Below are 17,685 nucleotides of genomic sequence, written 5' to 3'. Positions count from 1 at the left end.
ATTTGAAGAAATTGTAATGATAAATTGAGATGAGTTGAGATGATTTTAAGGTGAGTTTGGATCCCAAACTCATTTTAATTCATCTCAATTTATCATTACAAATTTTTCAAATCTCAACACAAAATATAATAAATAATTCAACTTTTTCAAATCTTATAATAATAATAATAATATTAAAAAATAATATTTTAATAATATTTTATCATCTCAACTCAACTCAACTCAGTTCAACATCAAAACGCAGCCTTATAATTTTACAAAAAGTTTACACAAGATTTGTACGTATAAAATAATTTTGTTTAAATAATGAGATAATTTTAGATAGAATTTAAAAAGTAAATAAAATATTATTAAAATATTATTTTTTAATAATATTATTATTTTAAAATTTTAAAAAAATTGAATTATTTATTATATTTATGTGAAAATTTAAAAGAATTATAATAATAAGATAAAATAAAATGAAATGAAATCGTATAATCTAAACCTCGTTAATATGCGTTCCTGTTTTCTTTCTCAATCCTTCTATTCCAATTTCCACTACTTAAAGGAAAGAACACTAATTTTCCTATTGGAAGTCTCCCTCGCCGCCCACCAAATAACAGCAAGGCTTTCCACTTCCCAATCCCCCACACAAGCGCACACAGGCACATTTTTAAAACATACAACCATACAAGTACGCCACCTTCCAATCCTCTCTATTCCGGGAGCCTCTGCTCTTCCATCGACTCCGTCTCGCTGATTTCTCTGAAACCAAGTTTTCCAACTTGCTCCCAGTCGGAACTCCTCGTGCTTGCTCGATCTGTCCTAGAATGGCCTTGAAGTTGGGGTCTGCGAGTCTCTGGGAGACTAATGCGATGGGATTGAATCATAAGGCCGATAAGAGATTAGCAGCGCTCCATGGCGTCGATGTTAGATCCAGCTTCCATAAGCCGGTTAAAGCAACCGCTGGTTACTCTAATAATGCTGCCTCATTGATTAATGATTGTGTTGTCATTTCGGGTACTCTCTGTCTTTTCAAGTTCTTTATACGCAATAATGCAAGCTAATACCGTAGTTACGCGTAGCTAACCGAACTTCCTTTTCTTCTATTTCTTTTTATTTCCAAGAACAAATAGCATTTTTCAAGAACAAAAATAGATGAGTTATGTCTCCACATATTTCAGAACACATATTTTAAAACAAGGTAAATGATAAATTTAAAAAGTGATGTTATTTTTACGAAATATTTCTCTAATTTTAAAATATAATTATATAAAATATTGTGAAAAGTGTTTACTGTGGTTTTGGAATGTTGGCCATAAGGCTTCTGGTGGACGAGCACGAGAACTTGTAAAACCATACTAATGGAAGACTACACAGTTGTCTGAAGGGTCAAATTAGATGATGATCAGAACGAGCTGTAGACTTTCCAGGGTCAAGGATTCCATGTAAGAATTTGGGGGACCTTTAGTAAAAAATATACGCATAAAATAAGCTCTGCATTATTTGTTATTGTTTATATATCTTCCTAGGGGTGGCAAATCATATTTTCGAGTCTTCTTTGTGTCGTATTAAATTATGAACATTCGATTATATAAATTAACTCGAACTCAACCTGTTAAACTAAACGTGTCAAACTTTTAAATTCTAACTCAATCTATTTAGATAATGGGTCGTGTCGTATCATCTATTTTGACTTGTTCAATAATTAATTAAAAATATGTTACTACGAGACGATTCATTTAAACTTGTTTGTATCAATTAAATGGATGGAACTAACACGCATAACTCATTTGACCTGATTAACATAACTTCACATAAAAGTTAAAATCTATATTTATTAATAATCACAATATCTTAAAAAATATATATCAATATTTTTAAAATTTTAATATATAATAAAATCAATATTATAAACCATACAATAACAAATATAAACATAGGTCTAAAATTACAATCCCAACAATAAAAACATAATCATGTTGAGAAATACCAATATTATAACTTAACAATAATAAAATTTTAATTTTGAAATAAATTCTAAACGAATCAAAACGGATTGATTTCGTGTTAAGTAGGTTGATCCGTTATTGACCCGTTTATAAATCGTGTCTTAACGGGTCAACCCGTTTTGACCCGAACTTATTAACATCAAACCCAAATTCGCTAATTTCATGTCGTGTTCGTGTTGAGTTCACGGGTCATGTCAGATATTGTCATTCCTATTTGAGTAATGATATACACAATATTTTTCACAATAAATAGTGCTACATGTATTTACAATTTTATTTACCAGATTTATTTTGTTAGTTTTCTTTTGAAATTGAAATTTCATAATTTTTAACATATCAATAATTGACATGTGTATAAGTAAGTTTTTCTTTAAGTACATTTAGCATTTTACTTTCACAATATATGATGTAAAATAAAGGTATTTTTGTAAAGTAATATTACTTTTATATGGTATTTTATAATAATATCCCTCATTTTAAAATATGATTGTGAAAAATATTATGTGTTTATTATTTTTCTTACTATTTATATTGATGGCCCAATTTGGATGATGAAAGTGTTTTATCTTATCTCATCTTATCATTACAATTTTATCAAATTCTCACATAAAATATAATAAACAATTTAATTTTTTCAAATCTTAAACAATAATAATATTAACAAATAATATTTTAACAATATTTTATTCAACTTTTAACTTTTATCTCAATTCATTTCATCTCAATTCACTATCTATCGCTGGTTATTGGACAACTCAAATTCAAACAAAAAAGTTAAAAAGGGATTTCCCCCATGCCACTTTCCAAGCAAACGCAGTCATATCTCTTAAAATTTGAACCAGTTTAAATAGTTAAGAATCTTCAACTCTTCACCTTACGAAAATTTAATTTGATGTAGATTTTATTATATTCGGAGATTTAATTATTTGTTTGCGAGATTCCCATAAGGCCGTGAGCTTTGACTTTATTGTTGTTCTTCTTCTTGTCGTCTTTGCGTTTACACAATCTAGCTTCTGATCAGAACATGGTTCCGAATACATGGTTAATCATACATGTTTTTCGTCGGATCAAGTTCTGGGTTCTGATTTGAAGTACCTCTTATGAATAGGAAAAAATTTCCACCAGATGGCAACCGTAGGGAAGTCGACGAACATCTTATGGCACAAATGTCCAGTGGAGAAGTTTGATAGGCAAGAGTTACTTATGCAAAAAGGGTGTGTCATATGGATAACCGGTCTTAGTGGTTCAGGTTTGTTATTGCACTGATCTTTTGCCTTTATGAAATATCGTTGAATAGTGTCTGTGCTGGCAAGTTTTGGTGACACTTTTGGAGACGTTGTTCTATGTGTGTATTCAGAAATTGTGTCATTTACGTGTTTGTGAACTTTTTCTTTTTTAAGAATGGATATTGCAAGTTTCTCAAGGATCTGTGTTAATTCCCCAGCAACAGAAAGCAGAACCTTGTCAAACAAAGGGTATTACAATTCCAAAAGCTTGGCCCTTTCAGCTGAATTAAGACATGGTTCCATTAACACCTCTCGTGGATTATAAAGGTGAAAACAAAATTTGGAAAATATATAAACAATCTTTTTGGTGTACCTGGAAATTTGATGACTTACTTTGTAGACTTTTGCTGACTCAGTTACCATGTTTGAGGTCAATCAGATAGGCCACTATGATGCAATATGCTGGTAATCAATGAAATTTCGAAGTAAAAAATGTCTTGAAATGTATAGAACTCGGAATTCTCTACGGATCTTATAAGAGACGTTCCAGCATTGCTAACAACTACCTACTCTACTGTGTAATCCATTCTCTATCTCTCATTTAAGGAAAAAGCACTTTGGCATGTACATTGAATCGAGGCTTGCATTCGAGAGGAAAGCTGACCTACATTCTTGATGGTGACAATGTCCGGCATGGTCTAAACAATGATCTTAGTTTTAAAGCAGAAGATCGTGCAGAAAACATACGAAGGATTGGTGGGTGTTCATCACGTTCAGTTGATTTAAGTTTGTTCTTTAGTTCATGTAGCATCTTTTATAACGATCGATTTCAAACTCCAAAATTTTCATTATTTTAGGCGAGGTAGCAAAGCTATTTGCAGATGCAGGCATCATTTGCATTGCTAGTTTGATATCTCCCTTCAGGAAGGACAGAGATGACTGCCGTGCATTATTGCCAGAAGGAGATTTCATTGAGGTACGTGATTGTCACAAAGTCACTGGGGGTAGTTTGGATATGAGGGCATAGGCTTGCCGCTTTGAGTGTTTTCACAGAAGTTTTAAACCAAGCAGAGGTTCTTGGTCGACAGTGATGAACTATTAATGATGAGTGATGGCACTTTGTAGGTGTTTCTGGATGTGCCACTGGAAGTGTGTGAAGCAAGGGACCCAAAGGGACTGTACAAGCTTGCACGATCTGGAAAGATCAAAGGTATCTCGTTGGAGTTTGCATATAAGAATGGTATCAGAGAGTATTGGTTGTTTCCTTGTGTTCCTCAGTTTACTGACGGGACGTGGCATCAAATTAATTAAGTTATTTCGCCCTCTCAGATGTTCAAGTGTTAACCCTTTTTCTTCTCTGCTATGCAATCTCATAATGTTGCCGTCATTAGTTCTAGTCTGCGAGAACATTTCTGTGCACCAAAAAGAAAAAATGAAAGCCTATTTTCTTGGTTTAGTTCTAACCTTAGCTATCATCTTGCTGTTTGAACTATTAAAGGATTTAGTATGCTTCTGCTAATTTCCTCTGTTTAATTTGAAGTGGTACTAATTTTCTTAAAGTATGTTTTGAAATATTTATTTGTCGTTCTGCAGGTTTTACAGGAATTGATGATCCGTATGAACCTCCAGTAAATTGCGAGGTGCGTATGCTCATAAAGGAAGATCTTGCATGATTGAGGTCTTGAATTTGCAAAAATATGCACATACTTTTGCACTTGACATAATGTTGAACAATGTTATGGTTGTGGGATATATGGCTTATGGGATTGTTGTTCATCAGACTCTTCGTTTCCTGGCATTTCAACTCATGCCCTGTTCGTTCAATAAAATGGGATTTCGCTCTTGATGTTATTTCTGCAGATAGTATTACAGCAGAAGGGAGAGGACTGTATCTCCCCATGTGAAATGGCTGAAACAGTGATATCTTACTTAGAGGAGAGAGGCTACCTGCAGGCTTGATATCTGGGAAACGCCATTCACCTCCTGCTTGCTGATATGCTTTCCTTTTACGTGCAATGTAGTTTGCTGCAAAATAAGCGATGACCGTGACCAGGAAACAAACTAGTTCCTGTGTTTGTTGATCTGGTCTTCAATAAGGTTCCTCCAATTTTAGATAAATTAATCGATCGATTAATTAATGTCGCTACTTAATTGTGTTGTGGTAGCCACTTTGTGCAGCATAGCTTCCATAATTTAGATATCAATTGTGCTCTGGTGTGTATGATGTATGTATCATTTAGTGAGAAAGACATTATTATGCAATAACAAGTCAGCCCACCTTGCAGAAATATTTCTTGTTTGTTTTCGCAACCATTCCCATCTTATTTAATTATTATAATTTTCTTAAATTCTCACACAAAATAAAATAAACAATTTAATTTTTTCAAATTTCAAAACAAAAATAATATTAAAAAAATATATTCTAATAATATTTTATTTAACTTTTAACTTTCATCTCAACTCATCTTATCTCATCTGCGAAAACAAACGATGATAATTAAAGAAATTACCAAATGACAGTGGGGAAAAAACTAAAAAGATTTGGGCTGAAAGAAAAGATGTAGGGGGAGGTTGTCTGAGGAGCAGCGGATGATATAGCTTTCAGAAATCGAAGATTAATTATTTGGAAGAGCTAGAATTGAAAACCAAATGAAGGCCATGCAAACCATATTTGCATTCAATATCATGAACTTCACACAGCCCAGAAAATGATACAAGAAAAATCGATGAGCAACCCAGACTTGAGGCAGATATATATAGATTAATAAAGACAGAAAATCAAATAAAGGCAAGGCCCATCCGTCCTCGTTGATGTCTATCAATAGACAAAAAGCAGAAGATGAGAGCCATTGTCATGGACACCGCAGCAGATCTCACAGCCTCAAAAGTGGCAGAGAAACGCCTCTCCTGCAGACCCCAGAGAGTCCTTACAAAGACTCCCACTCCCTCCACCACCATTGCCACCACATGTGCCATCTTCGGAGCACTCAGCAAACACCCAAGGTTTCTGCAAAACAAACTTAATATTGAATCAGATGCTATGCCATTACTCAAAAGCTATCCCTTTCAGCAGTGATTCATTGCAGGCCAGCTTAGAAAAAGAAGAAGGGAAGAAAAACAAAGAAGGAATTGCAGGCTAAGGAGAAGGGGAAATGTGTGTGTGGGAGGGAAGTGGGGACACCCCCATCTTGCCTTCTTAAAAGAAAGTTAAGGAAAGTGAGAGTAGGGTTTTCCCACTCGAAGCTAAAGAGACGGTTGCTTCCACGTTGCTTCCCACTCCTTATCTTTCCTTGGATGAAGCTGCCATCTATTCCACATTTTACTTTTTGCTTGTTCCCTAAGTTATTAAGTATTTTACTTTTTTTTTTTTTTTTTTAATTACTGGACATATCCAACATTACTTGGAAGGGAAGAAGAGTTAGGTTTGGTGTAACGGCTAGGAAAATTGCCTTAATAGGCCAGTAATATTCAGTATCGTGTTTATTTTCCTGTTCGGAACCGAACATGTGCTTAAACATTGTCAGCGAAACACATCTGATAATCGCTTTGTATGTCAAGTACACTCATAAATCTCTCTCTCTCTCTCTCTAATGGGCACGTTCACATAAATCTTGCTTTAGATGCAGACAGCATGCATGAGGGAATATTGGAATAATAACAACGGTTGTTATCACTAATGGGTATAGAAATTTTAGTGGGATCCGATTAGATAATGGTTGAATTATAAAGATTTCTTTTTTATCCACTTGCTGAAGCTAATTTTTGTAGTATTGTACCTTTGAATGTACTTTGTGGGTTAAAATAAATAAGTCGAGATGCGAATAAAACCTCAAAAGACATTGATTAGTGATAATGTTGGTTTTTACAAGCGGCAATCAACAGTGGCGGCATGATCAAAGATAAGAAGCTTAACAAATCTCGCACAATTATAAGCAACATAAAATAGAGACATGCTTTTAACAAGGTTTGATGCTAAGAAGTTCTTTCGCCTTTCTTTCAATTTTCTCTGTAACCAAACAGAGCACGGACACTTCCAAAAGAAAATAGAAAAGCAACCCTTTTCCACCCACACATACACAGAAAATAGAAAAATGAGGGGTGAGGAGTGAGAAGAGGTGGAAGTGGGTGGAGTTGCAAATAGAGAGATGCGCTTTGGGTCTGGAATCGTAGAAGATGAAGTTGTCACAAGGGAAGATCTAGATGCAAGGTGGAGCAGCAACAGAGGGGAGCAGCAACAGAAGGTTAACGGCAAACGGCAACAACATATGTCGACGACTAACATAGAGGAGGTATGGAGTGGGTGGGATAGGATTTGATCATTTGAGGAGAGGAGACTAGAGAGCTAAAGCCTAATGGGGTGTTTTTGGTGATCGGTTTCGATCGATAATGTGGTGTTTAAACCCGTACTAGAATTTAATCCAATGGAACCAACTTTGTTTGGGTGGACCATATCAGTTATTACAGACGGATCGGGCCTAAGGCCTTTTATGCACAGCCCTAGTTCTTAGCAGAATGGTGCAGGTCGGGTAGGGCCAGTTTCGTTTTGAATGGTTGGCGGGTCAGCCCCAATTCTGTTTTCGGTGGATCAGGTTGCAAGCCTATTAAGAACAACTCCACGGACAGTTCACAAGGTAACTCATTATATAATTGGAAGATTTCAATGAAAACGTGTTTCCCAAATTCCCCCATTATTGTAATTTGTAGATTTCTTTCAATCTTTCGCACTCTTGTTAATGATCTCAGTTTTAGCCATCCCGTATATGTTCAAGAAGAGCAAACTCATTTCGGTTACTAAGCACAATTATAAAGTTTTTGGAACTCAAAAAGTTTGGCCTTTTGTGTCTGATGATGAATGGCAAACTATTTGAGAAGTGGCACACAACAGATAGGCGGACCAGCGGTTATTATACGCGACAGTAAACAGTGATAGGATGGTCCAAGGTCAGCTTCGATAGATTGTTTATTCCGTCGGATTTTTGTGCCAAATATAGCGCCCCAACCAAAGAAGGCCACTTTACTTGGAGAAAAAGTTTTGGGATGGAAATGGAATAACGTTTCATATATGCACTATATCAAGATAGCTAAACTACTGGCTGTAATCTGGTAGCGTTTTAAAAAAGTTTGGGACTCAGCTAATGGTGGTTGTAATATTTATGAGATTTGGATTTTTCTATCGATTGAAATACAAAAAGAACTGACGCAACACAGCTAAAAGAGCAGAAGTCAAATTGCCTTTGAATATGAATCCATACTAGTTGTGTGAAGTTTCTCCTTGATTGAATGTTCCAGCAATGGCAAAGAAAGTGTGAGATTACGATCATGGATATTTCTCAATCAAAAAGTTGAAACTACTGGATTAGTGCTCACAAAGACAGCAACACGAGCACAAAAGTGACAAAGCATTCTGTAGTAAACATATTTCAACCCTGAAAATTTACCCGCATCTCTCTAGCAATGGAAGGTAGCCATCTCTCACCCCTAATCCTCTTCAGTTCCGCAACTCTTTCCTCCTCTCTTTTAGCTGCTGCTTTTGCAGCTGCATCTTTAGCTTCCAGTCTAGCCAATGCTTTTTGGTATGCATCCCTTGCAGTAGCCATTATATCTTCTGCATTGACAGCAGCAGATTGGATTTGTCTTCTAAACTGTCAAGTTTGGTTCAAAATAATACTGAAAAATTAGATTATGAACCAATAATGATCAACAAAGAATCTATAACATAATTGAACTAACCTTCTTTGATTTCTCATCAATCTCTTTTCCAGGAAGGATTCTCGGTTTCTTTCTTGGCTGTTGACATTCGTCTGGGAGCACACAAATAATCTTCAGTCTTTATGTTTAGAATTTCACAGGGCCATGCAGAAACAAATACACGGTCATCACCAGAGAATGACCAAATCTATTGAAAAATCTTCATTTAATGTACTATGCAGTATCTAGTTTGCGAGATAGCTAGCACTTCATTGTTACAAATATACCAATTTGAAATGGAAGATATCAAAAAGCAAATCATGACTGACTCACAGTTGCACCCCTTTCAAGCAACAGTAAGAAGGCAATATGCTGAAGGGTGCTGAATGAGATGTCAATTGACATGGATGGGGATGGAGTCTTTAAGACCCATCATCAAACATTCTCAACTGATCATGCACGTGTTCTTTAAATAACATGTAAAAGTGTTAGAGATGTGGCTCACATTCTCCAAAAAGCTGATAAAGATGCCACATATGGCCCATTGGGTTTAAATTAAGGTACATTTGGGTAATAACATGAGATGAGAAATTCTAAAAAATTCTCACAGTTTCATTCCCAAATATCAATCAAACACAAAATACTTTTCAACTTCAAATCTTCAACTTTTTCATCTTATCATTACCTAGTCATTACAAATTTTACAAACTTCAAAACAAAAATCAATACAATTTTTCAAACTTCAAAAAAAAAAAAATCATATTAAAAAATTATATTCAAACAATTTTTTAACTTCATAATATTTTTATTCAACTTTTTTCTCTCATTTCCCAAAACCCAATAAAATATCTTAGATCAAACTATTTCACTACTATTCACAGAATTTAGAGATATTCCTTGTGTCCAAACGAGCCCTAAATATCTATCATGATCAAAATATAGATTGGGGCATCTTTTTTTTTTTTTTTTTGGGGGGGGGGGGGGGTGCTTCTGGTAGTATGGTAAGGATTTTACCGGGCTTGGGTTTTCTAAATTATATCTAGATTTTTTTAATGTGTTCTATATGTAACTTTTGTTATCACTATGGTGAAGATTTTCTGCATCCTGTGGATGTACGCACAATGCCGAAACACATTTAAATTCTGTGTACTGTTCTTGCTTCCTTTCTTCTATAATTTACCATACGCATTGTTTCACCAAAAGCAACCAAAGAATATGATGAGATTGACTTACCTATATAATCAAACACTATTCCACGGGGAGCATGTTTGAATAAATGAATGCCACCTTCATCAATCTCGGGATCTTTATGAGGAGCATCAATGGAGTCTCTCACCATCTCTAGTTTCTTTCCTAGCATATCATCTAAAAGCTTTTGGGCCTGTAAAGAAGTTCAGTAGTTAATGTCCACACTAGTAAGACAGAAACCAATCCAGATTCCAGACAGATTAAAATTATTATTATTAACAAAGATGGGGCAGGGCCCTAAGAGGCAAATACATGCTAAACCCAAATAGATTCTACATTCGTGCAGTGTTCACAACTACACCCTTATAATTGAGAAACTTTCAACTTAATCCCGAGTCTCCAACATTTCCAAAAAAAAGGTCAAGTACTCACTGGGCAAACATGAGCACATTTGTATCTGGCTATGTCCAAACCTAATTTCTGAAGAATTCGCTTATTGAATCTGTCCATTTTTTATTCAATCATCTCCCTCAGTTTGTCCATATTACCAGAAACAAGAACATATTTAATTCTTCAGGCCAATCAACTTGTACGTAATACCTTTTCAAAAAATCCCCAGGGTACATTTGGACTTCCAAGAACTAGCTACAACATGCCATCATTGGAAAAGCAAGTTCCCTGATTTATGGGAAAATTGGAGACGAACCGCGTTATTAGAAAGACAAGCATAGTCCAATCCACCTCGGATAATTTGAACTTCCAATCGCTCAGGCTAAGGTCACAGGGGAAGCTCCCTAAGCGCCCAAATGAATAAGCCACTGTATCTTTTCGGTAGTAATTTGTAAGTAACAAGCTTGTACATGTCGAATCATTAGTTAGTCCTGAAGCACAAAATAATGCGGTACTCTACTAATCAATTTTTAATGATATGATATAGATAAAGTGGAATTACCATATATCCGCAGTCCAAAACTAGCTCAGCACTCAAAACTCAACTAATTATTAATCTAACATATGCACAGAAACAACAGCTTCCAAGTAAAAAGAAAAATCTTTAAAGCTTGTACAATAGTGGGTTTTTTTTGGGGTAAGGGGGGTGCCAAATCCTCACCGAGAAGATTTCGTCTACTACATAAAATCACTAAAATAAAAGGATTAAAAGAATTAAAATTTATTTATGAAAGCACTGACCTTGAGTTGGTAATACTTGAGTTGTGGGTTTTGTTTGCGGTTTCCAGCATCGTCGTCGTCGTCGTCACTTTGGGTATTGTTGGAGGTTGCGGAAGAGCCATTCATGAAGGAAGATAGAAAATCCGAGGATGAGGATACGGCGACGGAATTGATTGCCGCTTTCCACTCGGAATCCCCGTCTTCCTCTCCGCTGCTGCTGTCGCTGCACTCACTGCTCCGACCTCCCATTCTCCTCACTTCCTCTGCCCATAACATTGTGGCGGAGTCGGAAGCTTAGATGGAAAAGCTGTGTGGGATATTCTGGGCCTTATAATAATGCAATAGGCCCATCTCGGTTGCTTCTATAGTTCTATCTGGGTTAAAATAAGGGTCTACCCTTTGGATCCAAACAATTCCAGGCCCATATACATTTGGGGCCTTAAATGGGCCGACGTCGTATCGGCGAAGGCGGCCGAAAACCAGAATTCAGAAGTAGAAGAATTGAAGAAATGCCCCTCTTTCTCTCACGCGCGCGCGCACACACACGAACACGCAAAGAGAAGAGAACCACCGAAAGCGTTTAGTAACTGCGAGCAGTGGAAGGGAACCTTAGCTTCAGCTTCACCGGGTTGATTTTTGGAAGCCAGAGAGAGAACCTTAGCTTCAGCTTCACCGGGTTGATTTGCGGGGTGAGAAAGATGGGGAAGAAGCAGCACAGCAAAGACCGTATGTTCATAACCAAAACGGAGTGGGCCACCGAATGGGGTGGCGCAAAATCCAAAGAGAATCGAACCCCCTTCAAACGCCTCCCCTTCTATTGCTGCGCGTACGCACTTACACGTACCCTCTCTTTGTCTCTCTCTGTCTGCCTGTCTGCCTGATTCTATTTCTATCTCTAATTCTGCAAAATGCTTTCAATTTGGGTGTGGCAGGCTTACATTTACGCCCTTCGAGGACCCGGTGTGCACGGCGGATGGCAGCGTCTTCGACATTATGTACGTGTATTCCTTGCTTGGTGCTTCTTTTGAAATTTCAAGTGGACTGGGCTTGATTTTAAGAAATTTTGGGCGCAGGAATATAATTCCGTATATTCAAAAGTATGGGAAGAATCCTGTAACAGGAGCTTCTCTTAAGCAAGAGGATCTCATCCCTCTAACCTTCCACAAGAATTCTGATGGTTCGTATATATTTTTTTTTCTTTTCAAAGACACCCCTTTCTTTGCTATTTTTTATGAGCTTCAATTTGAAACGTTTATTGCATCTTTCATAAAATTTAGTTGATTTGTCGTTTATACGGAATTGAAATGTCATCCTCAAAACTGGGATTTGAGTCTATTAATCGGTAGTTACTTTTGCGCATTTGTACTTGAAACTTTTGCTTTGCATGTATGAAGGCTATTTATATAACCAATGAAGCGGGTTTGAAATGTGAGTCAATCTGTTTTATATGTTGACTAAAGTTACAGGCCTGCGACGCCATTGCGAATTTTATTTTGCTCGTTTTAACAGCTTATGCAAAACCTCGTTAGATAAGAGTAATACTGTATGGGTAGGTGAATAATATTTGTGAATGATTAGAAAAAAGGGAAAAAAAGAAGATATATGTGGACAGTAGATTTCTGGCACGTCGGTCTGAGCTATATATGGATACATAAGCAATTTATGGCAAAAGAACAGGATGCCCGACCCTTGTGTTTGAACATTTGTTCTGTGTACTATTGGGCTCTATATCACTATAGCTCAGTAAGTTACCTTGACCTTGACTCAGAAGAGTAGGGAGCAACTTTGAAATGCCCAAGGGAAGGCCCAAGCTACATCTAGACCTACACTCCAAAAGGACTAGTATGTTACAATTAGTGCTCCATTGGAATCATCATACAGAGCCAGGACTTCTCCATCCCAAGCAATGTGGGATCTCATATGACACCTACACCCACCATGGGATATCACAATCTCCACTCTTTAAATTCTCAATGTTCTCGTCGGGTCAGTCCGTCATAGGTGGCACGACTCAAGTCCCACACTTTTAGTTGGGATATACTCTAATACCATTTGTAATGCCCCAATGAGGCTTAGGCCACATCTGGGCCAATACTCCGTAAGAACTAGTCAATGGTACAATTGGACTCTCAAGCAATGTGGAATCGCATACGCTACCTACACTCATCATGGATAATGTTTTCTTTATGTCTTTTGTGAATACATTTTGTTCAGTCTAGAGAATTTCTAAGCAAGTTGGTGAACATTTGTTGTTTAACTGGCTTTTACAAGCAATCATGATCATTCATTAGCTTGATATCGGCTAACCTGAAGATCAAGAATTTTTTTTTTTTTTTTTTTTTTTTTTTTTTTTCTAGAAAAAAAACTTGGAGAATAGGAAGCAGTTGAAAAAATGTTAGTGGAAACCGCAAGGGTTAGTGTAGTGGTCCTGGGTCGAGCCGTAAAAACTGGATGTCTTGGGTTTGAAACACAGCATTTACACTCTTGGGGCCATCAAACTGGGAGAATTTCCATTTGAATTTACTCGCAGTGCACTTGCGGGAAATTCCTTGCCGAGGGCCTGTGCACTCCCGGGATTAGTTGAGATTGTTCCGGGCACTTGGTGCCACTAAAAAAATGTTTGTAGGACTCCTCAAAATTTGCTTTGGCTGTTTGAGAAGTTAGCTAGAGGCCTCATAAAAAAAATATGAGTGCACTAAACGAGACAAAAAGAGTAAGAAAAAAAGACTAAAGCAGACAGTTGGAAGTGTATCTAAGATTTAGTTACAACCATAAAGTCATCAATATAAAGTATTTGTATCATGTGAAACTACTTTCTGGAACAGATATACCAGACCCTTCTTGTCGACACTAATCCAGTTTATAGATAGATTGCTAATGAAACTATCTATCTATACAATATTCATAGATATGAATCAAAATGTTATGAACCGCTTCTTCATTGTTTTGGTACACATCTTCTTCAGTTTGTCTTCCTATCTGATCCTAATATTAATCGAAAACCTTTTCACATATTTTGCAGGAGAGTATCATTGCCCTGTGTTAAACAAAGTGTTTACTGAATTTACACACATAATTGCCGTGAAGACTACTGGAAATGTGTTCTCTTATGAGGTTTGTTTTCTGCTGATAGACTGTACCAGTAGACTTCCCTCCTATGTCATCCCTAATCCCTATGTTGCATGTTATACATTGTTTATCCTTCATTTTTGTTTTGTTTACATAGGCAATTAAAGAGTTGAACATCAAGACCAAGAACTGGAAGGAGCTCCTCACCGACGAACCATTTACTAAACAAGACCTTATAACAATTCAGGTAGTAATACTTATCGAAAAACAGTTCAGATGGTAATTGATTTGAGTCACGTGTTCATTGCTGAAAGCTTGTTGGTGGATTCCTTATCTTTATTGGCATGCTTTACAGAATCCTAACGCACTAGACACCAAGGTTCTGCTGGATTTTGATCATATTAAAAATAGTTTGAAACTTGATGATGAAGGTGAGTTTAGCCTCCTTGTAGGGTCAGCTGTGGATTTTTTTTTTTTTTTTTCCTTTTTGGTTTTTTACCTTTTCATTTCTTTTTCCCAGATTTAAAGAAAATGAGCTCAGATCCGAGTTATAATATCAATGTCACTGGGGATATTAAGCAGATGCTGGAGGAGCTCGGAACTGAAAAAGGAAAGCAAACTGCACTGCATGGGGGAGGTGGCAGCAAGGCACAAATGGAAAGGGCTGCTGCACTTACTACAATTTTAGCTGCAAGAACACGCATTAAAGAAGATTCTAAATCAAATTCGAATGGAGGGGTTCAAGCTCAGGCTTACAGTATTGTAGATGCTGCTTCTGCTTCAGTACATGGAAGAAGTGCCGCTGCTGCAAAAGCTGCATCAAGTGACAAAACTGCTGCCAAGATTTCCATGCACATGGCTGGTGAGAGGGTACCTGTGAATGCAAAGATGGTTAGTTTTCTTTCATTAAAGCCTCATTAATCATACCTATAAAAAAAATAATTAAAACCTTATTAATAAATAACAGTGAAATTTAGGAGCACCATTCCAATGGTCAATTTGAAATAATATATTCTGGAAGAATGCTGTCTTTTACGTTGATAATATTTTTCTGTATATTGGTTGTCCTATCAACTCCATTGGGTATTATCCAGTTTGTTGAAGTTCTATTCTTATTTGCTCAGGCATGTTATTTGCCATGTGCTTTAGTCAATTTTGACATGAGATTTTGTTTGCCAGGTAAAGAGCCGTTTTACTACTGGTGCTGCTTCAAGATCCTTCACTTCTACCTCTTTTGACCCTGTCACTGAAAATGAATTTGAATATATCAAAGTTGAGAAAAATCCAAAGAAGAAGGGATATATACAGCTGCATACAACACATGGTGATTTGAACATTGAGCTGCACTGTGATATTACTCCCAGGGCATGTGAGAACTTTATCACTCTCTGTGAACGTGGCTATTATAATGGAGTAGCTTTCCATAGAAACATCAGGTATAGTCATAACTTGTCTAATATTAATCAATTTGTTTTGTGTCACTGATGATAGGTACATTCGCCAATTTATTGTAGGAATTTTATGATTCAAGGTGGCGATCCTACTGGTACTGGGAAAGGAGGTGAATCTATATGGGGAAAGCCGTTCAAAGATGAATTAAACTCCAAGTTGCTTCACACTGGTAGGGGCGTTGTTAGTATGGCAAACAGTGGTCCCCACACAAATGGTTCCCAGTTTTTCATCCTTTACAAGTCTGCAAATCATTTAAACTTCAAACACACGGTTTTTGGTGGGGTCGTTGGTGGCTTGACTACACTGGCAGCAATGGAAAAGGTTCCTGTTGATGACGATGACCGACCTCTGGTGGGTTATTCTCTTCTGTATGCTAATGATGTATTACATTTTTTGAAGTAATTTTTATGCTTAGTATGGTGTGGCTTGAGTGTAGTTGCATGTAAAATAATTCGGTATACTGGCTTTCATGTCTTGTGTTGGGTTCTCTGCTGGTCCTTAAATTGTCTGTTCTTATTGAGTTTGGAAGCTGTGTGCAGAAAGCAATGATGTTGTAATCTGGCTCTTTTGCAAATTCTACAAATGTGTAAGATCATGAAAGTGAGGGTTCAAAACTAGTTTCAGCTCACCATGACTTGTTTTTGTAGAAAAATATACTCTGTTGGGGTGCATCCTAGTGGTCAAAGGGAGGGCTTGGGTTGAGCTGTTAACTCAGACTTCTCGGGTTTAATTCTCTTGTATTACCTGATACACAGTTATGTAGGATGGGGTTGTGTATCCTGGGTTCACTCCCCCAGGGTGGATTAGAAGGAACCTGCCTTGGTGAGATTCTACATCGTCATAAAAACAAAAATATTTAGTGCTTTCCATTTTACAAATTAGCAGCAAAACTTGTTTTGGTTGAGTCCAGTTGCACTGATCCATAATGCTTGCTGAAACATATACCTAGGAAGATCATGAGATTTAGCTACTTCTACTACTGCAAATACCTCATTTTTGTGTTCTCTTTATCACTTGTGCAGGAGGAGATTAAGATCACTAGTGTAACAGTATTCGTCAATCCTTATAATGAACCTGAGGAGGAAGAGGAAGAGAAGGCCAAAGACGAGAAGAATGCTGAGGATGAAGAAAATGTTAGTTTCTGGTTCCTTGAACGTCAGGCTACCAGCCTCTTTTTTCTTCTCTCTCTATCTCATATTTCTAATAATCAATTGGATATTTTCTTTTTGTTCAGGATAAAATTGGGTCATGGTTTAGCAATCCAGGCACGGGAACAACAGGTTCTGGAACTGTTGGTGGTGGTGTTGGGAAGTACCTGAAAGCAAGAAACGGTCAGGCTGAATCTGCTGCTGTTGACACTAGTCCAACAGCGATACCTGTAGCAAAGAAAAGGAAATTGGGAGTCTCTGCAGGACAATTGAAAGATTTTTCTGGTTGGTAAGAATTCCCAATATGGTACCATGGGTTTTTTCGTATTTTGAAAAAAAAAAAAGAAAAAAACATTGAGCTGTTGTGTAGGCCATATTTATGACAGTTACATTCGAGATTCCAAAAGCGAAAGAAGACAATTAGGTTGTAAGTAACAAGGAGATGTTTTTTTTTTTATTTATCAGAAACTGCTTTTTAGTTTTCATTAGTAGAAACTGCTGATTGTGGAGTCATGCTTAAATAATCAAAATGTTTTATGTCAAAGCAATATAAATGGTCTGCAGTGAAAAATGGTTAACATAAGCAGGGCGACTGACAGACACATGGCATGCAATTGATGCAGTGGTAGTCTGATGGACAGGTCAGATATCTAAAAAAAGAAGAAGAAAGGAAGGTAAAACGGTGCAAATTAAGTCCCTCCCCGCGTCACCCACAGGGAGAGGGGCTGAGGGAGGGGACCCCTTCCCCTG

General features: G+C 36.9%; 3 protein-coding genes across 4 annotated transcripts; 2 read left to right on the top strand and 1 right to left on the bottom strand.

The window, feature by feature from the left end:
* The first annotated feature begins 517 nt into the window (after positions 1-517).
* On the top strand, positions 518-5,513 carry LOC121241295 (adenylyl-sulfate kinase 3). The gene is made up of 7 exons (XM_041139005.1): positions 518-1,002; positions 3,103-3,243; positions 3,827-3,976; positions 4,078-4,196; positions 4,346-4,430; positions 4,814-4,860; positions 5,081-5,513. The coding sequence occupies exons 1-7, from the start codon at positions 813-815 to the stop codon at positions 5,177-5,179; spliced, it is 831 nt and encodes a 276-aa protein (XP_040994939.1). The 5' UTR covers positions 518-812; the 3' UTR covers positions 5,180-5,513.
* Positions 5,514-8,415: 2,902 nt separating this feature from the next.
* On the bottom strand, positions 8,416-11,561 carry LOC121267133. The gene is made up of 4 exons (XM_041171005.1): positions 11,288-11,561; positions 10,142-10,289; positions 8,951-9,021; positions 8,416-8,862 (listed from the first exon to the last, which is right to left on the bottom strand). The coding sequence occupies exons 1-4, from the start codon at positions 11,540-11,542 to the stop codon at positions 8,641-8,643; spliced, it is 696 nt and encodes a 231-aa protein (XP_041026939.1). The 5' UTR covers positions 11,543-11,561; the 3' UTR covers positions 8,416-8,640.
* A 200-nt stretch (positions 11,562-11,761) lies between these two features.
* Positions 11,762-17,420, top strand: LOC121267120 (peptidyl-prolyl cis-trans isomerase CYP65). Of its 2 annotated transcripts, none has more exons than XM_041171000.1 (11): positions 11,762-12,106; positions 12,199-12,261; positions 12,340-12,443; positions 14,289-14,380; positions 14,493-14,582; positions 14,691-14,766; positions 14,856-15,226; positions 15,515-15,771; positions 15,850-16,138; positions 16,810-16,920; positions 17,022-17,420. In XM_041171000.1, exons 1-11 carry the CDS (start codon positions 12,027-12,029, stop codon positions 17,226-17,228), a joined length of 1,740 nt encoding a protein of 579 aa, XP_041026934.1. In that variant the 5' UTR covers positions 11,762-12,026; the 3' UTR covers positions 17,229-17,420. The 2 variants fall into 2 exon arrangements, with proteins under 2 accessions (XP_041026934.1, XP_041026928.1); XM_041170994.1 differs by having other exon boundaries at positions 11,764-12,092.
* Positions 17,421-17,685: the final 265 nt, after the last annotated feature.

This window comes from Juglans microcarpa x Juglans regia, chromosome 1D (genome assembly GCF_004785595.1).
Source record: "Juglans microcarpa x Juglans regia isolate MS1-56 chromosome 1D, Jm3101_v1.0, whole genome shotgun sequence".
In the NCBI taxonomy this organism is placed as follows: Eukaryota; Viridiplantae; Streptophyta; class Magnoliopsida; order Fagales; family Juglandaceae; genus Juglans; species Juglans microcarpa x Juglans regia.
The sequence above is the reverse complement of the archived record's forward strand: the minus strand, read 5'-3'. Positions and strand labels throughout refer to the sequence as shown.